Source organism: Panthera leo, chromosome B4 (assembly GCF_018350215.1).
Source record: "Panthera leo isolate Ple1 chromosome B4, P.leo_Ple1_pat1.1, whole genome shotgun sequence".
NCBI lineage: Eukaryota > Metazoa > Chordata > Mammalia > Carnivora > Felidae > Panthera > Panthera leo.
Window position 1 is genome coordinate 28,036,481 of NC_056685.1, and position 24,012 is coordinate 28,060,492.

Here is a 24,012-nt window from a genome sequence, read left to right on the forward strand (position 1 = left end):
TCATGGGACAGCAGTGGAGGGTTCCATTGTTAAGAAGGAGAAGAAAGATACTAGGGACAATCAGCTATCTCCACCTTACTACTGTGGTATTGATTTCTTTTCCCCTTTCATATCTTAAGTATATAAAAGTAGTCTCTCCTAGATTTTAGATTAGGGCAGGGGCTTTCACTCTACAAAGAATTACTGAGTAATTACTATGTAAGAGAACCTTCCATATTTCTAAGTATTTGCCAGATTTTGCATGTACACACAGTACAATATGAATATATATATATATACAGTCACTGAATGACATAAGATACATTGCATTCAAACTTTAGTGTTGTGATAAAAAGAAACAGAATTCTTGTTTCATAAAGGTTAAATACTGTGGGGTCTGGCAGAAAACAAATGGCACACTCAAAGGGTAGTTTGATGAAGAGAGTTTGATGAAGAAACTATTTACAGAGATGTGGGCAGGCTTTAGGGGAACCAATAAGGGATAAAGTTCCCCAAGGACTCGCAACAGGAGGGTACCATTACCATCCCTCAGCCTGAAGGGATCAAGGGAAGCAGTTTCTGGAACTTGGCAAGACCTGTCGCCATGAGACAGGGTTGACTGATGGGATCCATGGCCTTACATAGAGGAATGAAGCTACTGCCAAAAGCCACAGACAGGAGGGAATGTGCGGGAAGGTGAAATAAATATCCTGACCTCTCTCTCTTTCCTTCCTGTGATCATTTGCCAAGGCCTCCAAATTAGCTGAAACCAAATAGAAACCAGAGGGCAAAGGATCTTGGGTGTTGTGGTCCATAAAAATCAGCCTCTAGGAATACAGAAAGGCAAAGACTGGGATTTGAGGGACACAGAAAAACCAGAATATGAAAAATCAAAGCATTTTACAATGTTGGGATGACTCAAACTTTGAACAAAGAGATAAAGGGAATTGATCCAAATAGATTTGCATTAGACCTGGTAGAAAGAAAGATGAAGACAATGATTAAAACATAAAACAGTGGAGAGGGGACACTGCCTGTGATCTATTTATGAAATTAGGATAAAGAGAGTGAGCTAGAAATAGAGGCATAAGAAGGAATGAGAAGGGTCTGACCAGAGATTTCAAGTTGAGAATATATTTGAACACAGGGGGTTTCTTATTACCAACTTTTTCGTGTGAGTTTAACATATTTGTGGGATATATAAAACCTATTATTGATCACAAATATCTTAAACAAATACACTCCAAGGAATGAACAGTGGCAGTGATTGTAACTGAGGGTCTGTGGACTAAAGGTCAAAGAAATAGCTATACTTTGTAGCATAACCAGTCAGTTGCTAAAAGAAATCAAGATGCCAGAGAAAATACATGGAAACAAAAGGGGAGGGGAATAGCAGTAGAAACCAGATATCAGATCCCTGATATGGTAAACACTTAAAGTTCATTCAAGTCCAGAATATGCATGTTGCCCTCTCTCCAGTATAATTTATTACCTATAGTTGTCAAGTATAGAAAAAAAGTGCTATTCATTCACGTCTGTAAGTTATTTCAATAATATAATCTATTTTCCATGAAGGTAGGCTTTGAAAGCAATCATTTTCATTATTGTAAGTTTACGGAAAGATTAGTTTTAGTTTTGAGATGTTCATTAACATCCTTCAAACAACTTTTTCTACACTGATTTATACTTACATCTCTTTATTAGACACGTTCCTGAAAAAAGTGCCCCCAAAATAAGAAGCTCTGTGTGTTAACATTTCATTGACGTATATTAAAAATAGGAGCCTTATTCCCCAGAGAGAAAAACCATTTTATGTTGCAATATATAGTAAAACCACATGGAGGTTCGGGGAAAACATTTGTCCCTATTACTATGTCTTGGGAGGCTTTATTAGAAAAATTGGTGTGGGTCCTAAAGGCAGCTGTTGGTTCTGGATCACTCTGTAGTCATGTTTCCTTCCTGACTCAGCAACTGCAGAATTTGGTGGAACTGCAGCAGTTAAACCACCATTGGCCCCTTTTGTCTCATTGTGAACCCCATGTCCAGAGTCACTACTGAGCTAAGGACTGAGGAGTGACATTAGGGGGCTTCTAAATTCTGAATTTTGATGGGGAACAGGTATCAAATTTATTCTTTTTCCTTCAAAGCTCTAAAAGTAAAATAATATGTTAATATAATTAATTTATGTAATGAATTTTCTTTTCATGAAACAACCAATTTATTTTGATGAAGATTATAGAATCTTATTATAAGCTATACTTCCCAAATGTGTTCAGGAAGTGAGGTATGTGAAAATCATATGCTCAATATAGAATGCCATGAAATATCTACATTTTAAACTCAAAATAATTTTATGTCAAATTTTATCCTAACTTATACATGAATCTTACATGGAAAGCAAATAGCAGGTGCAAAGGGTTTATGAAAAATTTATAGAAAAAAAACCTCAGTATTAAAAATATTCTACCCATTTACATTTTCCTTATAAATTTAAAAAAGATTACAGTAATTCATTTTTAGCAGAATACCTCTTTCAGCATATGCAATCCCAGAGCAGTGTAGAAGCAGAGTATTAACATTTCATTGACACTAAAATTAGGAGTATATATTGAATATATACTGTATGGTGACACTACAATTACTAAAATCAACAATATAAGGTACATGTTAAACTCTTATTAGTATAATTCCCTATCATGTTTGATTTAAATGAACCTAAATTTACTTATTGAGGTATAATTGACTAAATAAAGTTAAATTTTAATAAAGTTATCACTTGTCTAAATTTATTCTAAAGATTTCCCCTAATTCTTTAGTTCTATTTAAGAGATAAGCAGCAACCATCGCGTAAGCATCAGGCTTAAAGCAGCAGTTTACTCTGAGATTTACTTTTGCCTGTTTTTAGTCTAGATCTCAATAATTTGGGGAACTTTACAGTTATTTGTGTTAATTAAAGTTAATATATTTATTATTCAATTTGTAATATATGTATTAACATATATATTTAAATAATTACTACAGGACTTTACAAAACTGAAATTTTGTATTAGCAGATTTAGGATATCAATATTTCTTGTGCATATTTAAAACATAGGAGTGGGCAGAGTTAATCATTTGGAGAAAATGATTATGGAGTCACTAAAATCAAGATCAATTAGTTTCAAAATCAGGCAGGATATAAATGATACTAATCAGCTTTGCAGCCATGATTTCAACTGTTCCTAACAATTAATGTGGTGAAGGCAGATAAATGATCCTCACTTTATATAGGAAAGGTCAAGAATTTTAAGAAATACTTCCTTATTGAGCATCTACAATATAACCAGGTACTCCACTAGGTCCTGAGGGCACAGAAATGCACAACGAGAAATGTCTAGCCCAATCTAACTAAACCAGGAACCATTAGGGTAAGGAAGACAATGACTTCCTATTTGATCTGTCCCTTTGTCTCTTTGATTTTAAGGTAAGGATGAATACTGAAAGAAGCTTAGTAGGGAGGTACAGGACAGACACTTCTGAAAAAGAAAAGGACGAGTTATACTTCCTAAGTTTAAGAGTAGGTAAAATGTGTGCTAGTTCAAAAGTATTTTTTTTTTCCATTCTGGCTGGAAATTAGGGTAGCTGTAAAAAAAATTGTGGGGGGGGGTGGGAGGGGAATGCTGGCAAATGACAAAGTCTGTAACTTGATTCAGAAGCCAATTGAAGAACATTATACAGCCTTTAGGAGGTAGGAAAAAGTTACTGCTTGAACCAAGCAAAACATGGACAATTCTGGGATGCACAAATTCAGTTAACGTGGTATGAACGAAATCGAGGATTGCCTGTACTTAAAATGATCATTAAGAGTGATGATTCTAGTTTTGGCATTGGGCATGAATAGATATACAGACATAATGTACAGCAAAGAATATTTACAGTCACATTCCATGCACTAATAAATAATGCATTCATTTCTCAAAATGCCAAAGAAAATGTGGGAGAGAAAATTTTCATCTATATTCAGGATTAAACTTTCTAATTTTAAATTACCAGACTTCAGATGTAAATTTATTTCAGTTGAAAGGTTTGAGGAGATTATTAATGGATCTTCTGAAATTCTGGAGTGTTTAAAAGATGATTTTAACATAATAAAGAATCTTGCCATAGGTATGGCAAAAATTATAGACATAAATTTATTGAGCACCTACTATGTGACAAGCAGTGTGCTGGGTGACTTACTATTTCTAATACTGTGTGTCACGTTTCAGTTTTCTCAATTTCTCTAACAGTAACAGTACACTGTTAATTTACAACTAAATTATTTGAAACGTAGCTCATTTGTTCTGCTCCTCATCTGAACGGGGTTGGGGGAGGGGAGAGAAGGGAAAGCTAAATCCTACTGAAGACTTACTGTCTTGGTATTTGTGGCGTTATCTATATGGTCTTTCAGAAATCCCCAAACTTGTACAGAGACTTGAGATAAGATCAGCAATCTATCAGTTTCAAAGACCACACTTGTTAGCGGTGTTTCTTTCCTCAAGGTCCCATTCAGCGATAATTGCCCGTTTTGACGGTAAATCATGGCGCATTAGTACCTTAACTCTCCGTCTTTGCGCCTCCCATCTCGTCCATCTGCTCTCAGGGGAAAGCAGGGAGGAGGGCAGAAAGCGAGGCGGCGGGGCGGGGGAGGCCGAGGTGACAGCAGGTGAGAGCCTGATGCGGATGAGGAAGTGAGACAGGGACTGTGTGGGTATTACTCATTCGGCTTCACCGCCGGTGTCGCCTGCAAACGGAACTTCTCGCCTCTCTTTCGGTCCAGCTGAAGTTCTATCTAACTGAAGTCACTTCCCATCCCGGTTCGCTTGGGGGAAAACCGTGCGTCCGTGTAGGGGAAGGGAGTCAGAACTGCGCGGCAGGTAGCCTCTCTCATGACGCCGCCTGTCCCCCGTCAGAGGCCGGGCTTCCCAAGTCAGTCTCTACCGTTCCCCGAACCTGCCCTCCCTCTACTCTCGGGAACTTCCCGCGTAGCCCAGAGCGCGACCCTCTCCTGAGCCCCAGGGTGCGCCGATGGGACAAACGCTGCGTGGGAGCGGAGCCCAACCTTGACGAAGAGGGAGGACAGGTTGCTCCGGTCACTGCGACGCGGCAGCTCGGAGGGTACAGGGTCCTGAGGGGAATCAGCCAGACCGGTCCGTGCCCCAGGCTGCCGCGGCGGGTGTGGTCAGTTCAGAGGCAGAACGCCGCTGAGCCTCCTACTTTACCTTTCTCACTCCCCCTGCTTGCCGCCCTTCTGACAACGTCCCCGCAGTTTCCTAACGCCCCCCTCCCCCATCCCACGACACCTGAGGGAAACTTTTCCCTCGCCCCTCAATTCAAACTCAGCTGCTCCTACGGTTGCCGCAAACCGTCCTCTCCCTAGCAACAAGGTTCCGGCCGTAGAGCGAGCGGCTCTAGGTGTAAGGAAGGTGATGTCGTAAAGCCGCGAGTGTCGTAAACCAGGTGCGGTGGGGAGGGGGGAGGGGTGGAGGCGGAGGGGTGGGGGGGGAAGGGGGAGGGAGGGGGAGGAGGTGACTCGAGCATTTAGACACAAGCGAGAGGATCATGGCGGATGGCCCCAGGTGTAAGCGCAGAAAGCAGGCGAACCCGCGGCGCAATAACGGTGAGTGGCGGAGGGGACCGGGGAGCGGCGGAGTCAGGGGGAGCCGGGCAGCCGGGGCGCCCCCGGGGGTGAGGGGGGCGAGCCGGGCTGGGGGCGGCCGGGGCAGGGACGGGCAAAGTGGAGTGGGAAAGTAGAAAGTAGTGCTCTCTGCCCCCCTCCGCTGCTGCCGTTGCCGGAGCCGCGCCGCGGCCGCTCGCTCTCCCTGAACCGTTATGTCTCTTACCTGGTCTCTCTCCGCCTAGCGGCTCCTGCCGCCCCTGCCGCCTCCTTGGACCGTTAGCCGCCGCATCCCCGGCGCAGGGCGGGCGGCCGGGACGCGGCTGGCCACTTTTCTGGTCCCGGGTGGAGCGGCTGTTGCTTCTTTTCGCACTTTTCCCCACTCTTTTGCCCCTCGGCGTCTCCCCTCTCCCCCTCCTCTCAGCCCCCTCCGCGTTATTCTCTCTGTGCGCGGAGGCCCCCGGGAGCCGAGGAACAAACTTGTGGCCGGCGCTGACCGTGCAAAGTGGCTTCCGCGCGCCGCGGCCCCGGCCGGCGCCGTCGCTCGGGCCCCGAGGCTCGGGCCGGGCCGGGCTGCGGGCGCGCGGCGGGCGGCGGCGGGCGGCGGCGGGACGCGGCGGCCGCGGGCTGCGTGTCGTCCGTGCGCGCGTGTGCGCGGGCGCCGGTGGTGCGCGCCGCGGGCGGACCGGGCTCGGCCGGCGGCGGTAAAGTTGTGACCGGCCGGCGAGGCGCGCTCGCGGAATGGGGATTAGCGGAGCGGAGGCGCGGGTCCCTAAGCGCCCCTCCTCCCCCGCGCCTACGGCCACCGTGCCCTGGGCCCCCGGCTGGGGACGCCAGCCGAGGTAGCCCCGCCAGTGAGGTCCACATTCGGGGGGGAGCTGGTGGGGCGGCAGGGGAGACGGGGCAGGAGCGGGCACCTACTTGCTGCTGTGGGAGATCTGTGGATGGCGGCGAGCTGGGCAGCGGGTGTGTTTGTGGAGTTGTTACCTGGTCTTAGAGACAGGGAAGCACCACAGACAGATCCCCCTCCCTGGGGGAGACTCCTTCTCCGAGCTGGGATGGGGTTCTGTGCGTACGCCTCTTTTTTCTCTTTCGGTTTTTGGGGAAGTTGTTACCTGGGCCGGACGCACGGAGCGCTGAAGCCGGATAATGGAGCTTGGATGGCGCTCTCGGTCTCGGGTGGAAGGAGGGTGGGGGAGGGGGCAGACGGACCGACGGACGCACGGATCTGCTGCTTTCGCTGCAGCTGCAGTGTTTATTGATTTGTGCTCAAGTGCCGGGGCAATACACACCCCTCTGCCTGGCGTGAGAGTTAAAAAAAAAAAAAAAAAAATAGAGACAGCAAGAGAGAGCGAGACCTGAACATGTGGTTGTTGTTGCACAGTCGCCTTTTCCAGTTTGGAGAGACGTTGTAAGTTGATTGTATTTCTGCTTATCTTGGGGGCGATTCTGTGCTTTCTCTCCCCCTTGTTCAGCAGCGAAATGTCTGCTGATTGTTATTGTCTGGACAGTTCCTGTGGCGAGAGGGTTGAGACTTCTCCGCCCGGGGGCGGCGGGAGCGCGGGGCGAGGTCCCCGCCCGCGCCGGCCCGGTACCTGTTTGTATAATAATGGGCGGCAACGGCCCTGCCGCTGGCTGCAGCCGAGTCTATATAAGGAATTACACGTACATTTCGGACCGAGGGGCTCGTTTTGGTTCCTACGTTATTTTTAAAACGAGTTTTTAACTGTAGGGAAATAAATGCGCCTATAATGGGATCGCTGTATCTTCCAGAAAATGAGGAAATATGTGTTTAAGTAAAAACTCTCGCGCGCTCCCCCCGCCCCACCCCCCGCTCCTGGGCTCCCTTTCTCCCTCCCCTCTGGGATGCGAAACGCGAGGTTTTGTAACCTTTCCTGGCAATTTTAGATTTTGTGTGGGATTTCCTGTCTAGAAGCAGATACGAAGATTTTAAGCTGTTTCAAGATGTTTCCTTCCAATCGTAAAAATATTTTTAATATATTTGAGCCGACATTAAAATCACTGCTTTCATGAATGATTTTAGTTATTTAAATAAAAATGTGCGTTTCCAAGACGTCTGTTAGTTATGATTGATAACTAATATTTGGTATCGTCATTGTGGAGAGATGACTTGTTACAGCAAGGAGTGGAGCATAGGCGATTGCAATTTTAATTTCCTGTTTTAGCGTCAAATAGTGTGCTATATCGAGCTGTTGCCACTGTTGCTGATGTGGCTTTATGAAAGGTAAGTTGGTTCGGAAAGGGCTGTTCGCTTTTTACCTTATTTAAAATGTTCATCGCCAGAGAAAGGGGCTTTTCTTGTTGCTGACGACATGTGTGTGACATGTGAGTCTGAACCACCCAGCGTCTGTGCAGCTGCTGTAAACATGTTTACCTGAACAGGAAAGAATGGATTTTTCTCCTAAAGATCTTGTGATATGAATATTACACTCTTAAGGCATATCAACAGATGACTTAAGGGGAAAAAAGCTCTCCTGAAAGGTACTTGAAATCAACAGGAAAAAGAGGTTCTCGATCGCTGCAGCAAATGGCAACTTGTGCAGGTAGAAAAAAGATGGTGTTTAGTTTTCTCCTGCATGTATGTCAGCCCCCTCCTGTCTGCTGCTTTCATTCTCAAGGGAGGGATTTATTTACCACGCTTGCTGTCAGTGTTTTTCCTTTGTGTTTAATATTAGAAAAACAGATTTGGGCTGTTTAGCACAAAATGTCTTGTCTGCAGTATGCATTACTCTCAGAAAACAAAAGGTGTTTAAGATAGCACCGTACTACTACAGGTATCTTCCATTTTCATCACTTTTGGCTCTGTCCTTGTATTTCTTTTTGTTCTCAAATGCATTTCATCCATTGCTGGTGATTACAGCCATGCTATTTGATTAAGCCTTATAATTTGCAAATTAAAAATGAAGTTATATGCCATTGTGTTGTGAAATCTCAGAATAGGTGCCGGTTGATATTTCTTAGCAACGCAGTCATGTAAGTTGCAGTTGTTTATTCAAGAGAATTGCATAGAAAAATGTTAACTCTTAAATCTTTTTAATGAGGGAATAAATGATGTGTACAGTGGGCGATAGTCATAAGGGTACTTTATGTTGTTATTTGTATGTAAATAATTTTTTTTTCATTTAAAAAGACATGCAGATTTTACTGCTAAGCCTCCAGTAAAACATTTTAATTTCCTTTCCGGAATATATCTGCAGAGTAGGATATTAATGGGAGAACCAAGTAATGTAACTTGACAAGGGTAAACCAATTGAGCAAGGTTTGGCCAAAGCATCAATCCTTAGGTAGTAACTTTATGGTAATGATGTCAGTCATCTATAAAGGACTGGCATTAGAATTGGGTAAATCGATTTTTACCATTTGTAATGTAATGCTTTGTTTGTTGTATTTAAAAATATGTCTTTTAATTTTCCACCTCTACTCTTGTGTGGTTTTTGTATGTATACATGTATGTATGCATTTTGGGGGGTGAGGAGAGAAATATGCTGTAGCTACTAATGACCACATGCTGATTAATTCACTTTAGATGGAATAGCAGGTACATATTTTTCTGTTATTTGCACCATTTCCACTTGCTGTCTTTGGAAACCGCCAGTAGAGGATGCTAACAAAAATGATTATTGGTTAGTGGCACCATCAGTCTATCTCCTGTTGATTGGGACCTCTGCATTAATAGGGACCTTTGGTGCAATTCTGAGTCTTAGTGTTATTTAAAACTAGCCCTAGGTAAAGTAGGTGTAAGCATTTTCTAGTCTGCTAAGGTGGAAAGAAGTAACAATGTTTTAACATGAATAATTTTAAAAATTTGAGCTTTTTAAATACTGAGATTGATACTGCTATCAATTTAGTCTTGCTTTAAACCAATCTTTTACTGCTTTCCTTCTTTTTTTTTTTAAGTTTTGTTGTATGTTGTTAGGTTCAGAAAATTATGTAATGATTGGCCCATATCTATTTTGCATATTTAGTATACTTTCTAGCCTCCTTTTTTATTCATTGTAAGATCCCTAAATACCTATATTTTAGATGTTAAAAGGTGTAAACCATTAAATATGGTAAAAATTGCAGTTGATTGATACTGTCTAATTATTTTCCCATAACTGATGTAGACTTAAATTATACATGGGTTGGCAGGCAACTACTAAAGAAGATGTTAACCAGCAGTCAGTCAGATGTTAGTCATTTTTAGATTTTATCTTTTCCTTTCCCTTCCCCTTCTAGTTAAGAATCACAATTAAGTAGAGCATAAATTTTACATTTACCAATTGTAAATTAAGAAGCATAAGTTTGTTTTGATGTTTTAAATGCAGCAAAAATTGTAGTTTAATAATTATCATATACTTGTATTCAGCAATTCTTTTCGAATAACTGTGTAAATTAGTATTACTACTTTCAAATACAAGTAATAAGATGAGACTTCATGTATTTAGTTACATTTTTTTGGTGAGTGTCCATATAATTATGTTAATATAACTATAAACTTTTGGAAGCCTTTTGTTAGGTCAAATGTTAGAAGTATTTATTTCCCTAATTATTTTTAATGGTGTTTCTATAAATGCACCAACAACGGTATCATAATGTAATAGTAATACTGTTTATCTTGAATTAAGTAGGAATTACCTGGCTTATCAGATAAGCCTATGTGCATTTCTCATTTTAGAGCGTCATGGTTTTTCAGGAGAGAGACAGAGAGAGAGAGATTGAGAATGTATATAAATATAGTTTTACATTTCCTGACAGATGTTTCTTGAATTTGGTGTTCTCCTAATTCCTAGAGCTCAGTAGTAAATATGTGTAATTCACTTACTTCTTTTATAAACGGAGGAACTTTACCACAAAGCCATGACATACATAGTTGTGGCATGGAGCAAAAGTTAAAGTATCTTATAAATTGAAAGCATCAGTCACTTGTTAAGATGAGCCTTATATAAAAGCATATGAAATATTTGGTAATTTTTTTCTTTCTCCAGTTCATAGTATTTTTGAAAGTCTGTACCCTCTGCAATTTTAGTAGCTTTGAAGCATGTGGTGAGAAATGAGAAAGTTCTACCAAACTGGGAATGATATTTTTAAAATAACAACATAATTATTTCTTATAATTGTGTTTTTATTGCTTTTTCCTCTTTTTTTGCCTTCCCCTGCATAAATTACTTCTAAGCATGTGATTAGAGCCATATGTAAACACAGATGCAACATCATGTGGAATTATATTGTTAACTACTCTCAACTACCTGTATTGAATTGTAGTAGAGGAGAAGAAAAATCATGTAGATGCTGAAAGAAGATATGCATTAATATGTAAAAGTGTGATGAGAGGTTGTAGGACTTGATAAAATTATAGAATAGTATTTAGGTTTGGAAAATGTTTCTTAATCTTTGTAGAATGATCACGAATTCATGGGGAAATGTATGTTCCTTTCTAAAAAGATACAAGCTAAAGTAAAAGTTCATTGTTAAAAGAAAATTTAAAAAAATCTTAAACTAGAAAAGAACCATGGCCAAGAAATAAAATAGTTTTAAAAACACTTTTTAGAAGGCTACATTTTATACGTATCACTAGTAAAATATCTTAAACTAGATATGTTAAAAGAAAATTAATGGATATACACCTACTAGAACCAAGTTTTTAGTAACCCCAATTAAAATGTAATCTATTATATAGGCATTGTTTTATTTTTTTTAACTTTTTATCTTTGTTTTTTATTTTTGAGAGACAGAGTGTGAGCGGTGGAAGGGCAGAGAGGGAGAGGGAGACAGAATCTGAAGGAAGCTCCAGGTTCTGAGCTGTCAGCGCAGAGCCCAACACGGGGCTCGAACTCACAAACCCCAAGTTAATGACCTGGGTGGAAGTCAGACGCTCAACCAATTGAGCCACCCAGGTGCCCCAGGCATTGTTTTAGAAAATAATCTTTCCTTTGGATGGGATAGTGTTTTGAGAATTGCATTCCTGGAGGAAGCATTCTTAGCACATCAATTTTAACTAATAAAAATTTTCAGTATGGTTTGAGCATGTCCAGATTTTTTACCTTGATGGAGTGGGTTATGCTGCTTGTTATCATGGAACTGGCTTGCTTGAAAACATGGTAATATTCTAGAATACTTAAATAGGACAGTGATCTCTAAGAAGTAAAATCTGCCTTAAGATTGTTTTCAGAGAAAATTTTTTTTAATATTTAGGACTCACTTTATTACTTTTGTTAAAACATATTTTGAAGTATATCACTTAGGTGTATATAAATTGAAAGGTTCCAAAAGGTAGAGCGAAAGGTCTACACTTGTATTATAGCTATGAAATGTTGTTAGATTATTTTTCATTCTCTAGGAAGTTATTTTTGTCTCCTTTATTTCTTCAGACCTCTCCCTGTTATTTAATACATACCTTCTATATGGATAGGGATTGTGTGTATCTGTTCATATAGACAGTTCTCATAATCAACTTTATTTATTGAGACTTGATTCATGGAGTTTGAGTATAAACTATGGCTGCTGGTAGTATGGCAGCCTGGGAATAACTTCATCATCTTTTTTGCAGTAACAATTACATCTGTGCTGGAATTATTAGTAACAGATGTTTTGTGACCTCTTAATTCCCACTACCCCCTTCCCCATCCATATTTAAAATTAAATGTGAATGGGAGATAAATATGGGAATGATCTCAATTTCTCATATTTATTGTTGCATTCTAAGAATATTGCAGATCTTTTAAAATATTATAATTTCAAATTTTTAGGTATTGTAAATATCTTAATTTTGGCTTCCAGATATTTTTAATATTCTGATTTCAATGCACTTTTTATAATATGTGGTACTATTATTTTTTAGATGGCTCAGTTACTATTCATGGTCACCAAACTATGATATAGTCTAGTTTTCCTTATTCTTAAGGTGTTTATACCCACTTAATCCACAGTTCTAATTAAATGCTTATTTTTTTTTGTTTTTTTTTTTTTTTTTTTGTTAAATGCTCAGAGTATGACTAGTTTGTTAATTAAAAGTTCATTTTTCTCCAGGAATCTTATTACATGTTTAATATGGAAGAGACCTTTGGAGAACATACCATTTTCTTATCTGAAAACTTACAGATAAGCTGAAGTTTAGGGCCTTCAAGGAGAAACTCCATAAGAGACTTTAATTTATGTTTTAGAAGAGGTAATAGTGACATGTGGAATAGCATAGAGTAAAATACTTCAAGGAGTAGATTATCTGAACTTGGGCTGAAATTCTCTGTCTTAGATACTTGAAAAGGCTGTGACAGTCACTGTACCTCTTTAGTGTTTTCTCCTTTCCACCCTGAAAGAAGCTAAGTTGCTATTCACTTCTATTGCTAGATCACTTTTCTAAATCTTTTGATATTATTTTGTTTTTGTTGTTATTTTGGGGAGGGAAGAAACAGTTAAAATAATTTCATATGAATAAATATTAATTAGGAAAATAAATAGTTTCAGAGATGGAGGGATTTGGAGAATCATTCAAATTTATTTTTGCAGATAAGAAAACTTTCAGGGAGGTAAAATGACTTTGCTAAGTTCCTATTGCTAGTTAGGTTGGACTAGGCTATAGCTTTTCAGGGTCGTAGGTCAGTATTCCTTTTATTAGACCCTTTGAGCGTATTTATCTGTGATGGTAACAAGCAAAAACTAAATGCCATGAATTTTCAAATTTATCATGGTTAAAACCAAGATGTATTGTATGAAATGCTCAGTCATCCCAGAAAAAGGGAGTTCTCAACCATTTGCATAAATGTATCAAATTTAATAGTTGACATAACTATATCACTTACAATATTTCAGATACAGAGAGTTAGGTTAGTGTTGCTTAGAGGCATATGCTCATTATTTGGATTGTAACTTTTCCTCTTCACTCCCAGTCTCAACTCTTTCCTAACACTTGCACCAAATCTGGTATGTTTTATATGTGTTCTTGGTTATGTCTCTATCCTTGTAAAATTATGTAGTAATTTGTGTGTTTTACATCTCTATAATTTATTTTGGCATATATTTTACTTTCTTCACTAAATATTGATATCTGTTCATGTTTCTGTATGTACACCTAGTTCATTGCTTTTAAGTGTGCAGTATTTTATGGTTTGCATCTAGCACAGGTTATCAGTTCCCCTCGTGATGGATACCCAGGTTGTTTCCAACTCTTGAGTACAAGTAATTTTGTAATCAGCATCTTCATACATGTTGCTAATGGCTGTGGAAGAGTTTCTCTGGGGGTATATATCCAGGTGTGGTATTGCTGTGCTATAGCTTAGTCACATATTTAATACCCCTAAATTATTCTGTATTATTTCTGAAATGACTACATCAATTTTTTACCCTCACCAACAGTGTATAAAAAGTTTTACTTTTTCCCAGTTTTGCCAGCATTTGTTAATGTAGACATTCCTACATTTTTGCTAATTTAACTGTTGTTAAATAGAATCTTATGGTTGCTGTAATGTTTCTCTGTTTACCAGGGAGGTTGATCATTTCTTCATATCCTTGCTGATTGTTCAGGTTTCCCTTCTTATGTTTGGCTTATTCATTCATACACTTTGCCCTTTTTGGTTGGGTTTCCATTTTTTACTGGTTTCCCAGAGTTCTCTATTTGAGATAGTAATCCCTTGGTGGTTTTAGACATCCCAGTGTGTCAGTCATGTGTTGACTTTGTGGTACAGGAATCCTTAATTTTAATGTACCTAAAATTTTTTATTTTGTGAGCAGTGAAAAGTCCTTCCTTATCCACAAATTGCAAAGATATCTTCCTATGTTTTCTTCTAATAGTTCTGTAATTTTATCTTTTATGTTTAAGACTTTAATGCATCTGGAGTTCACCTTTCGGATATAACATTTCTTTCTTAAGAGCAGAGTGATTAAGGGTTTGGGTTATCCTGTAATTTACCAGCTGAATCACTTTGGCCAAGTTATTTTGTCTCCCTGTGCATGGGTATGGTAATCTCAGAGAGGGGTCGGTTAAATGAGTATAAAGCACTGTGTTTAGTATATCTTTCACATTCTATAAATGTTCATAAATGTTCATTTAAAATTTTACTTACATTATTAGTTAAGTTTGTTTTAATTATGTCTGCCATCAACTGACAGCTTATTCTCTTGTCCAGTATTAACTCTAATATAACTTCAGTTTGAAAGGATGTGGTTATAAAATTTATTCATTGTTTCTGTAGCTTTGACCTTAAACATTGCTCAGTTGTTCTAGCCTTAAGGACAAGGCTGTTTGTGAAATCAGTAGTAGAACAGTATCTTAATGCTATTTTGTGTTACATCTTTCAGCTTGAGGAAAGGCTGCCTGGCATTCTTTAAGGGGCATTTTATTGAAGGAGACCTTATCATATTACTTTCATATATGACATTGACATGGACTTCAAGGATAATGTCCCTATGTTGTTCTCTTGCATAAAATGAAGAACCCAAGCCCAAGGAAGCTAAACTTTATATTCTATATTTGAATACCCTTAAGAAGTATGGAGTCCACAGATTTCAGTACAGTCTCATTCATTTATTTGGAAATATATTTAAGAAGATGGTTGTATGTCTTCTTAACACATAGTATGTTCTTGTGGTATACATCAGAGCAATCCTAAGACAAAAGTTACAATTGTACCATTTTGTGTGTATGTGTGAATAAACTTTATTGAAGTATAATTTACATACATCATCATGTACGTACATTTTGATGACCTTTCAGACACTTATATGCTAGTGTTACCACCACCACAATTAAGGTATAGAACATTTCCATCATCCCGGAAAGTTCTCTTGTACCTCATCTCAGTCATTCCTCCCCAAATCTAACCCAAGCAACCAATGATCTATTTTTGATGGATAGAGATTAAACTTACTGTTTCTGGAGTTTCATATATATGGAATCATGCAGTATGTACTATTTTTGTCTGCTTTCTGTTACTCACATGATGTTTTCAAGATTTATTGCATGTATCAGTAGTTCATTCCTTTTGTATTGCCAAGTAGTAGTTCGTTACATGAACGTATTACTATTTGTGTATCCATTCATTGGTAATGGACAAAGTATTTGGGTTTTTGCTATAGAGTAAAGCTGCTGTGAACATTTGCACACATATTTTTGTGTGGATATATGCTTACATTTCTTTTGGGTAAATAAATACCCAAGAGTAGAATTGCTGGACCATATAATAAGTATATGTTTGATTTTATAAGAAACTGCCAAACTGGTTTATAAAGTGCTTGTAACATTTTATATTTTACACTGTATGAAAGTTCTAGTTGTTCCATCCTTACAAACATTTGTCCATATTTTTAATTTTAGCCTTTCTAGTAGTTGTGTCCTAGTATCCTTTTGGTTTTAATTTGGACTTCACTGATCTAATGATGTTTGAATATCATTTGAATATTTTCTTTTATGAAATGTCTATTCCATCATTGGCCTATTTTTAAGTGGGTTGCTTATCTTTTTATTATTAAGATGTAAGAGTTCTTTATATACTTTGGATCCAAGTTCTTTTTTGGATATAGGTATTTAAAATATTTTCTCCCTTTCTGTGGCTTATCTTTTGATTTTGATTTTCTTAATGGTATCTTTGAAGTGCAGACATTTAAAAAAAAATTTTTTTTTTGAAGGAGAGAGAAAGAGCATTAGCAGGGGAGGAGCAGAGAGAGAGGGAGACACAGAATCTGAAACAGGCTCCAGGCTCTAAGCTGTCAGCATAGAGCCCCATGTGGGGCTTGAACTCACAAACTGTGAGATCATGACCTGAGCTGAAGTCAGACACCTAACCAACTGAGCCACCCAGGCGCTCCAAGACATTTTAAATTTTGATGAAATCAAATTTATAACTTTATTCTTTTAAGCTTTGTGTTTTCTGTGTTTTTAGAAATCTTTGCCCATTCCAAGATGTTTTTCCCTTGTGATTTTAGAAGTTTACAGCTTTTTTAAAGCCACTTATTTATTTTGAGAGAGCAAGAGCACACACGTGCATACACACTGCGTGTACAAGAAGGGCAGGGGCAGAGAGAGAGGGAGAGAGAGAATCCCAAGCAGGCTCTGTGCTGTCAGCGCTGAGCCTGTCATGGGGCTCAATTTCACAAAGCATGAGATCATGACCTGAGCCGAAATCGAGTCAGATGCTTACCCGATGAGCCACCTAGGAGCCCATAGAAGTTTATAGCTTTAATATTTAGGTTTATGATCCATTTGAGGTTAATTTTTGTCTTTTACCCTATTGTGATCTTTAGCTACAAGCCTGCCTGACATAGCCCTGAGTAGTTTGCAAAAGGCTAAAATTTGGTTTTACTAATCAAAATTTTGTGTGAAAATTTCTGTTTAAGTATTTTTAGAATATTTTTCAGGACTCAACTAGAACCAAAGCTCAAGATTGTAGAGGAATACAAATTCTGCTGTCCTGGTTTTATACATTTTTAAACTTAGAGCAATGGTGATGTGCTTAGTCAGTGTTTTCAGAATTTTTCATGTCCTTGACACATGTTTAATTTAACGAGATAAATTGAGTGAGGCTAGAGTTTCAGAGAAAGATGCCCAAAGAGTGTCTGTAGTTAAGCAAAGAGTGAATATTATCTTCATGGTCTCTTATTTCCTACACAGTTTTAATGAGTTTACCATTAATACCAATTCTTTTTTTTTACATTCCATAGCTTTTATCTTTACATGGGAATTTGTTCAAACCTGCCATTTATCTTGAGTCCATTAGGGTATATCATTTTATCCCTTTGAAATGAACATTTCTTTAACTGTCTCTGAGTTTCTTGAGTAAGGATTCCACCCTACTGTTCTGCTGAAGCTGTAGTAAGTAGTAAAATCTCCAGTGACCTCTAAATCCTGCCAACCTTTCTCAACCTTTATCTTATTTGACTTACCTGTATTTGTTATTGTTTTTTTTTTAATTTTTTAAATGTTTTATTTATTTTTGAGACAGAGAGAGACAGAGCATAAGCAGGGGAGGGGCAGAGAAAGAGAGCGAGACACAGAATCCGAAGCAGGCTCCAGGCTCTGAGCTGTCAGCACAGAGCCCGACGTGGGGCTCGAACTCACGGACCGCGAGATCATGACCTGTGCCCAAGTCGGCCGCTTAACTGACTGAGCCACCCAGGTGCCCCGCTGTATTTGTTATTGTTGAATCTCCTGGATCATTTTGCTTCCTTAGCTTCTGTACTATTACTGTTTTCTTAAATTCTCATTTCTTTCCATTCTTCTCTTTTAAAGCCTCTTTCTCTTTGGCATTACCCAGGGCTGATTCTCTTCTACTCAGCCCACCCTACCTAAACGTCTGACCCAATTCTTTTAGTTTTAGCAACCACCTATATGCTGATATTTTCAAAATCTTTATCTTTTGCCAAGAACTACATTGAGTTCTAAATATGTCTACAGTTGTCTGTGTAACTTTTCCACCTTTATATCCTACGTGACTGTCAAATTTCACAAGTCCACAGTTGAACTAATTTATTTCCTATCAAGTCTTGCTTTCCTTCTATATTCACAAATTTTTAGTGCCACTGCCAATGTATTACATTCGACTTAAAGCCTAGGGTTAACCTTTCCTCTCATAACCTGGTAATCACCAGATCTGCCAGTTCTCTACCCTGAGTATCTTTCAATACAGTCTTTTCCTCTCCATTTCTATTTCTGTTGCTTTAGGGTCCTCATTTCTCATGCAGACTCTTATACTAGGCTATTGTTTGTCTCTACTCTTCTTTGCCATGCAGGCTGCTGCCAAAGTTATCTTTGTAAAAACCAGCTGATTTAATCATTCTCCCAATCAGATGCTTTCCCTGGATCTTTATTAACTTACTAGATAAAACCAAGATTCTTTGCATGACATACAAAGCTCTGATTTATAATCCTGCCCCTGCTGTTTCTTCTGTCTGCTGACCATTTCCTTTCTTTTTACTGATAGATTCCTATATCTACAGGCTGTTTTCCCCTTCATGCATTGAATATACTTTTGCTCCTTCTACCTGAAATCTATTTCCTTATTTACTGCCTCTTATTTTCTGGGATATTTGAAAGGTGGACAGTAATTCATCTCAGATATTTCTTCTTTAAAATGTTTTCCCTTGGGTGATGAGTATTGAGGAGGGCACTTGTTGGGATGAGCGCTGGGTGTTGTGTGTACGCGGTGAACCATGGGAATCTACCCCAGAAACCAAGAGCATACTTTACATACTGTATGTTAGCTAATTTGACAATAAATTATATTTAAAAAAATAAAAAATAAAATGCTTTCCCTAATCCCTTTCAGTCCATTCTTCCTAAATTGGTGATTTTTCATTTAAGTTGAAATATTACTTCCTTCACCTTTTTTCCCCAATAAAAGGTAACTTATATACCAAATAAAGCTACTTTCCTCTACCTTGGCATAAATTATTATTATGCCCATTATCTTGGCATAAATGCTTGATCTTTTTTAGCTGCATACTTTACTCTTCATTTTGTTATGGCTAAGGAAAAAAAATAGTTCCTTTGAAATTTGATGAGCTGATTGCAGATATATTTATTTAATTATTCATATTTATCTTTTTCTTGTCCTAAAAAAATGTATATGTAACTGAAATAGCTCCCATGTAATTATTATTTTTAAGATAGCATTTTTCTGACTTTTCTATTTCTTTGTTATCACCTATTCCTATTCCTTGAAAATCCATCATCATTAACTTGTATCTTATTTTTGTTTTTAAGGGACTCACTTTTTTATACTCCATTTAGCTGTGTATCTGCCTTAAACATTCTAGATATTAATGACATAATTCCTTCTGATCTGGTATCTGTAGGTGCATTTATGGAAAGAGCATTGAACTAGGAGATAGAAGTCTTAGATAGAAGTCTTTAATATTAAATCTGCCATTAACTGGCCTATGAAATTGGGAAAATAATTTAATTTATTTGGCCTAAGTTTGTTCATCTGTAAAATGAATATGATGGATTGCTGTGTGCTAGGCAATAAGACTCTAAAGATGAAAAATGCAGTTTCTTACCTTAAAGAGCTTAAAGTATACTAGGTGGCGGGGGGGGGGACAAGAAAACAAACCTTTAGAATATAGTTTGGTATCTGATGTGATATTCTGTTCCATATGCATAGAGGGGATGGCCAAATCTTAAAGGATTCGTGTGGATTATCTTAGTGAAAATGTGGAAAATAATACTCCAGATAGGGAAAACAGTATGTGCAAAAGCATATGACACACATACACATATATTGTCACATGCGAGTCACAGGTTTGGTTGAACTCTCTGGGGTGAGTAGAGAAATGGCTAAACATAAAGCTGGAGAATTAGTTAGGAAGCAAATGGAAAAAAAAAACAACCCAGCTTTATATTGCCATCATTGGATTCTGTCTTGGAAATGTTGAGGACTTGCCAAAGGTCTTGAAGCAGGGGATGACTTGATTATAATTATATAATTCATCATCTTATTTTCTTTATGTATTAAATTTTAAATGATTAAAAATTCAAGAATATACATGCTTTACTAAAAGTATGAAAAACTGTAGAAGTATAAGCTGATTTGTTTTGCTTTCCTAAGTTTTTGCTTACATATACTATAATGATAATAGACGCACATAGTAATTGCTCTAAAATGGCGCTGCCACCACACTGCTTCTACCATTATCATCAGTATCATTGCAAAACTTTACTACAAGCAAAAGTGGCCTTGGTTAGAGTGGGTTCCTATTCTGAACTCTGCACTATTATAAGGAATTATGTTTTCACTTATTTTTCCTTTTTCCAAATCATTAAGTCACAGCTCATAGAGATGTGTTGTATACTTATAGTCCCATGGAATAAGACGGTATTACTGCCATTAAGTATGGCTCTCCATACATGTAAAATCCTTTGAGTTTATTAATAGTAGACAAGTTTCTGGGTTATTTCTGGCACTTAATGGTTCTGTGTAGAGCTCCATCTTATGGAACCTGTTATATGTACTTTGATATCAGTTCTCTGTTACAGATATTTAATAAATACAGTTAGAAAATCTTTGTCATTCTTTTGGCTGGCATGATCTCTGGTACCTGATTGGCTATGATAAAAGAGACTAATAAGTAAGCTGGCTATTATATTGTTTGCATTGAAATAACTAGGCATCGGAGCGCCTGGGTGGCTCAGTCGGTTGGGCAGCCGACTTCAGCTCAGGTCATGATCTTGCGGTCCGTGAGTTCGAGCCCCGCGTCAGGCTCTGTGCTGACAGCTCGGAGCCTGGAGCCTGTTTCAGATTCTGTGTCTCCCTCTCTCTGACCCTCCCCCGTACATGCTCTGTCTCTCCGTCTCAAAAATAAATAAAACGTTAAAAAAAAAAAATTAAAAACAAAATTAAAAAAAATAAAAGAAATAACTAGGCATCTACAAAACTTCAGATTCCAAATAAAATAAAACTTTAGTTACCTGAATATTTCTCCTTGAAAATAACTGTAGGCCTGATACATATTTTTCTTGTTGAACAAAAGCATCCAAGCCTTTTTGGGAGTTACACTATATGTTACAAGATGCACAGATAAAAGACCATGCTTTTTTTTTTAGACCAAGTGCTGCAGAAATACACTTTATCATATTTCGACCTCTAAGTTAATAATTTTTATGTAAAAGTGATGTCTTATTTATATACTAGCTTTCTAAATATTTTACATGTGCCCTAATTTGTATCTTAAGGGGCTTTTGTGTTCTTTATGTTATGTACTAAATGTTTTTAATCAAAACTTTAAAACTTAACCTTATTTTACTAGTATTTATTTGTACTTTATATGCTTAACTTACATATTATGTGTTACAATAATAAAACTTAATGGTCATAAAATGCAATGTAATTTAAATTTCTGCCACATCAAGCTGATTTTTGGGGTCAGGGAGCATCATCCTTTTATTTTCATTATAGATAGATGTGGAGTTTTACTGTACCAACTTCAAAAATGGTTCAGAAAAGTAAGGCAGAGGCAGATTTTGAGTGTCTATTATATTAAGAGTCTAATATGTGGAGGAAGCAAGGTGTTAGGTATTTTAAGGTTTCATGGTCACACTAACGTCCATCTTGTTCGTGTTCACCTGAGTTGTCTAGAGGTTGGGGATTTCCATCTGCCCTAGTGTATTTGGTTGAGTCGGAAGTCAGGTAACAGTAGTGGTCCTACTTCTGCCATTATGTTCTCTGAGTTTCTGATCACCATAGCCTCACAGATGAGGAAAGTGGTTACTGATGGAAGGTCTGAGATGTAAAGATAAAGAATATAGGAAGTGGTAAATATGGGTAGGTATAGAAAAACACTGTATAAAACCTGGAAGGAGGGTAAAAGTATTAATTAGCTGTAGATTTTGGTAAGCTGTGATTCATGTTAAAATTCTGATACAAGAAATGAAAATCTGGAAATAGTATCTATATTTTTCAAACCAGTAGAGGAGGGAAATAGAATGAGAAAAAATGAAAAAGAAAGAAAAAAAGGAAGGAAAAGGAGAAAAAAACATAGAAAAAAGACAAGTGAAGAGCACAAAATGAGATTAGTATTAGATGCAAATGTATTAGTAATTCATACATAAAAACTGACAAAATGCTCCAGTTAACAGAAGCTGATTGCCAGATTGGATAAAATGACAAAATCTAGATGCATACTACTTATAAAAAAACATACCATTAAAAAGATATAGAAAACTTGAAAATAGAAAGGATGTAAAAAGATATACTTTACAATAAAGAAAAAGAGGTTGTGTTACATGCTTACATTAATATCATCTAAAGTTGGCTTTGTGGAAAAACTACCCTAGAGAGTAAGGGTCACTAAATAATAGTAAATGGAATGATAATTCTAAATTGGTATGTACCTGATAATATACTTAGAAAATATATTAAGCAAAAAAATAGGACCATAGAAGCAATACGCAAATAATCAGCATTGTGAATTATTTAAAATCATCTTTCTTAGTAAATATTGCAATAAGCAGAGAAAAATAAAAAATATAAACAATTTTAATAACAAGATTTAAAAGCTTGCTGTAATGGACATTTAGGGAACACTGCATCTCATAATATTTTTAAAAACTTTAAAAGCACGTAAGAGATATTTACAAAAATTGATAACATTCTGGTCAAATACAGCCAGTTTTTACAATTTCAGTGGATTGGCATTATACTTGTTTCTCTGTTTAAAATGACATTAACCGTAAGTTAACACCATAATTTTCTTGTATGTTTGGAAATTGAGATGTATTATTTACAGATAACTCTTGGGTTAAGGAAAAACTTTTAACGTATATTAGAAAATGTAATTTAACAGTAGTAAAATATTATATATCAGAACTTGTGTGATAAACTAAGCTGATACTTTATGGAAATGTATGACTTTAATGCTTACATTAAAGGAATAAATGCAGAAAAACAACTGTATTCTTAAAAATCAGAGGTGACTAAAAGAATACTCCCCTAATTGAAGCAAAAAGTAAATATAAATTAATGAAATAGAAAATAAAAGTAAATCAGAGAGGAAACAATGAAGCTAAAAATAGATTATTTGAAAGGACTAAAAAAATTTAAAACTTGGCAAGATTAATCAAGGGAGAAGAAATCACAAAGCACTGTCTTGAATGAAAAAGGGGATGTTACTACAGATGTTTCACAAATAGTCATCTTTTTGCTAGTACAGTTGAAAGCTTATATCAGATAGACAAATGCCTAGAAAAACATAGCTCATATTAGCTCAAGAAGGAATAGACAATTGAATAGTCTTATAAAGGACAAATATTCTCACAAAGAAAAATATTTTTCTCATTTTTTTTAATGTTTATTTTTGAGAGAGAGAGAGAGAGAGAGAGAGAGAGAGAGAGAGACAGAGTGCAAGCAGGGGAGGGTCAGAGAGAGTGGGAGATACAGAATTTGAAGCAGGCTCCAGTCTCTAAGCTGTCAGCACAGAGCCTGACACAGAGCTCGAACTCACAAACTGCAAGATCATGACCTGAGCTGAAGTCGGACGCTCAACCAACTAAGCCGCCCAGGCACCCTGAAAAATATTTTTTAATTAAAAATTTTTTTTAATTTATTTATTTTGAGAGAGAGCAAGTGGGGGAGGGGTAGAGAGAGAGAATCCCAAGCAGGCTCCACACCGCCAGCACAGAGCCTGTTGTGGTGCTCAAACTCATGAACTGTGAGATCATGGCCTGAGCCAAAACCAAGAGTCTGACCCCCAGGCGCCCCAAGAGAAATGCTTTAATAAGAAACTTTATCTTTAATGGCATTGGCATTGCCAGTCAGTGGAAACAGTTCTTTCAATAATTGAGGTAGTTGGTTAATTAAGTGGCAAAAAATGAGTTGGGCCACTATCTCATATTATTTAGAGAAGTTAGTTGAACTGGATTATAGATATGAATCTATAAGTAAGGTAAATATATAGTTACGGTAAAACTAACA

General features: G+C 37.7%; 1 protein-coding gene and 1 long non-coding RNA gene across 6 annotated transcripts in view; one reads left to right on the forward strand and one right to left on the reverse strand.

Moving 5' to 3' along the window:
- The window catches only part of LOC122224023, a 68,803-nt gene extending 62,647 nt beyond the window's left edge, over positions 1-6,156 (reverse strand). Inside the window, exon 1 of the long non-coding RNA XR_006204628.1 lies at positions 5,841-6,156. This is a non-coding gene — a long non-coding RNA (uncharacterized LOC122224023). The remainder of the gene's footprint in view (positions 1-5,840) is intronic.
- Positions 5,524-24,012, forward strand: part of ZEB1 (zinc finger E-box binding homeobox 1) — a 198,413-nt gene continuing 179,924 nt past the window's right edge. For all 5 annotated transcript variants that reach the window (XM_042945248.1, XM_042945251.1, XM_042945249.1 and 2 more), the window contains exon 1: positions 5,524-5,617. In XM_042945248.1, the coding sequence (XP_042801182.1) occupies positions 5,560-5,617 (58 nt within the window). In that variant the 5' untranslated portion in view covers positions 5,524-5,559. The remainder of the gene's footprint in view (positions 5,618-24,012) is intronic.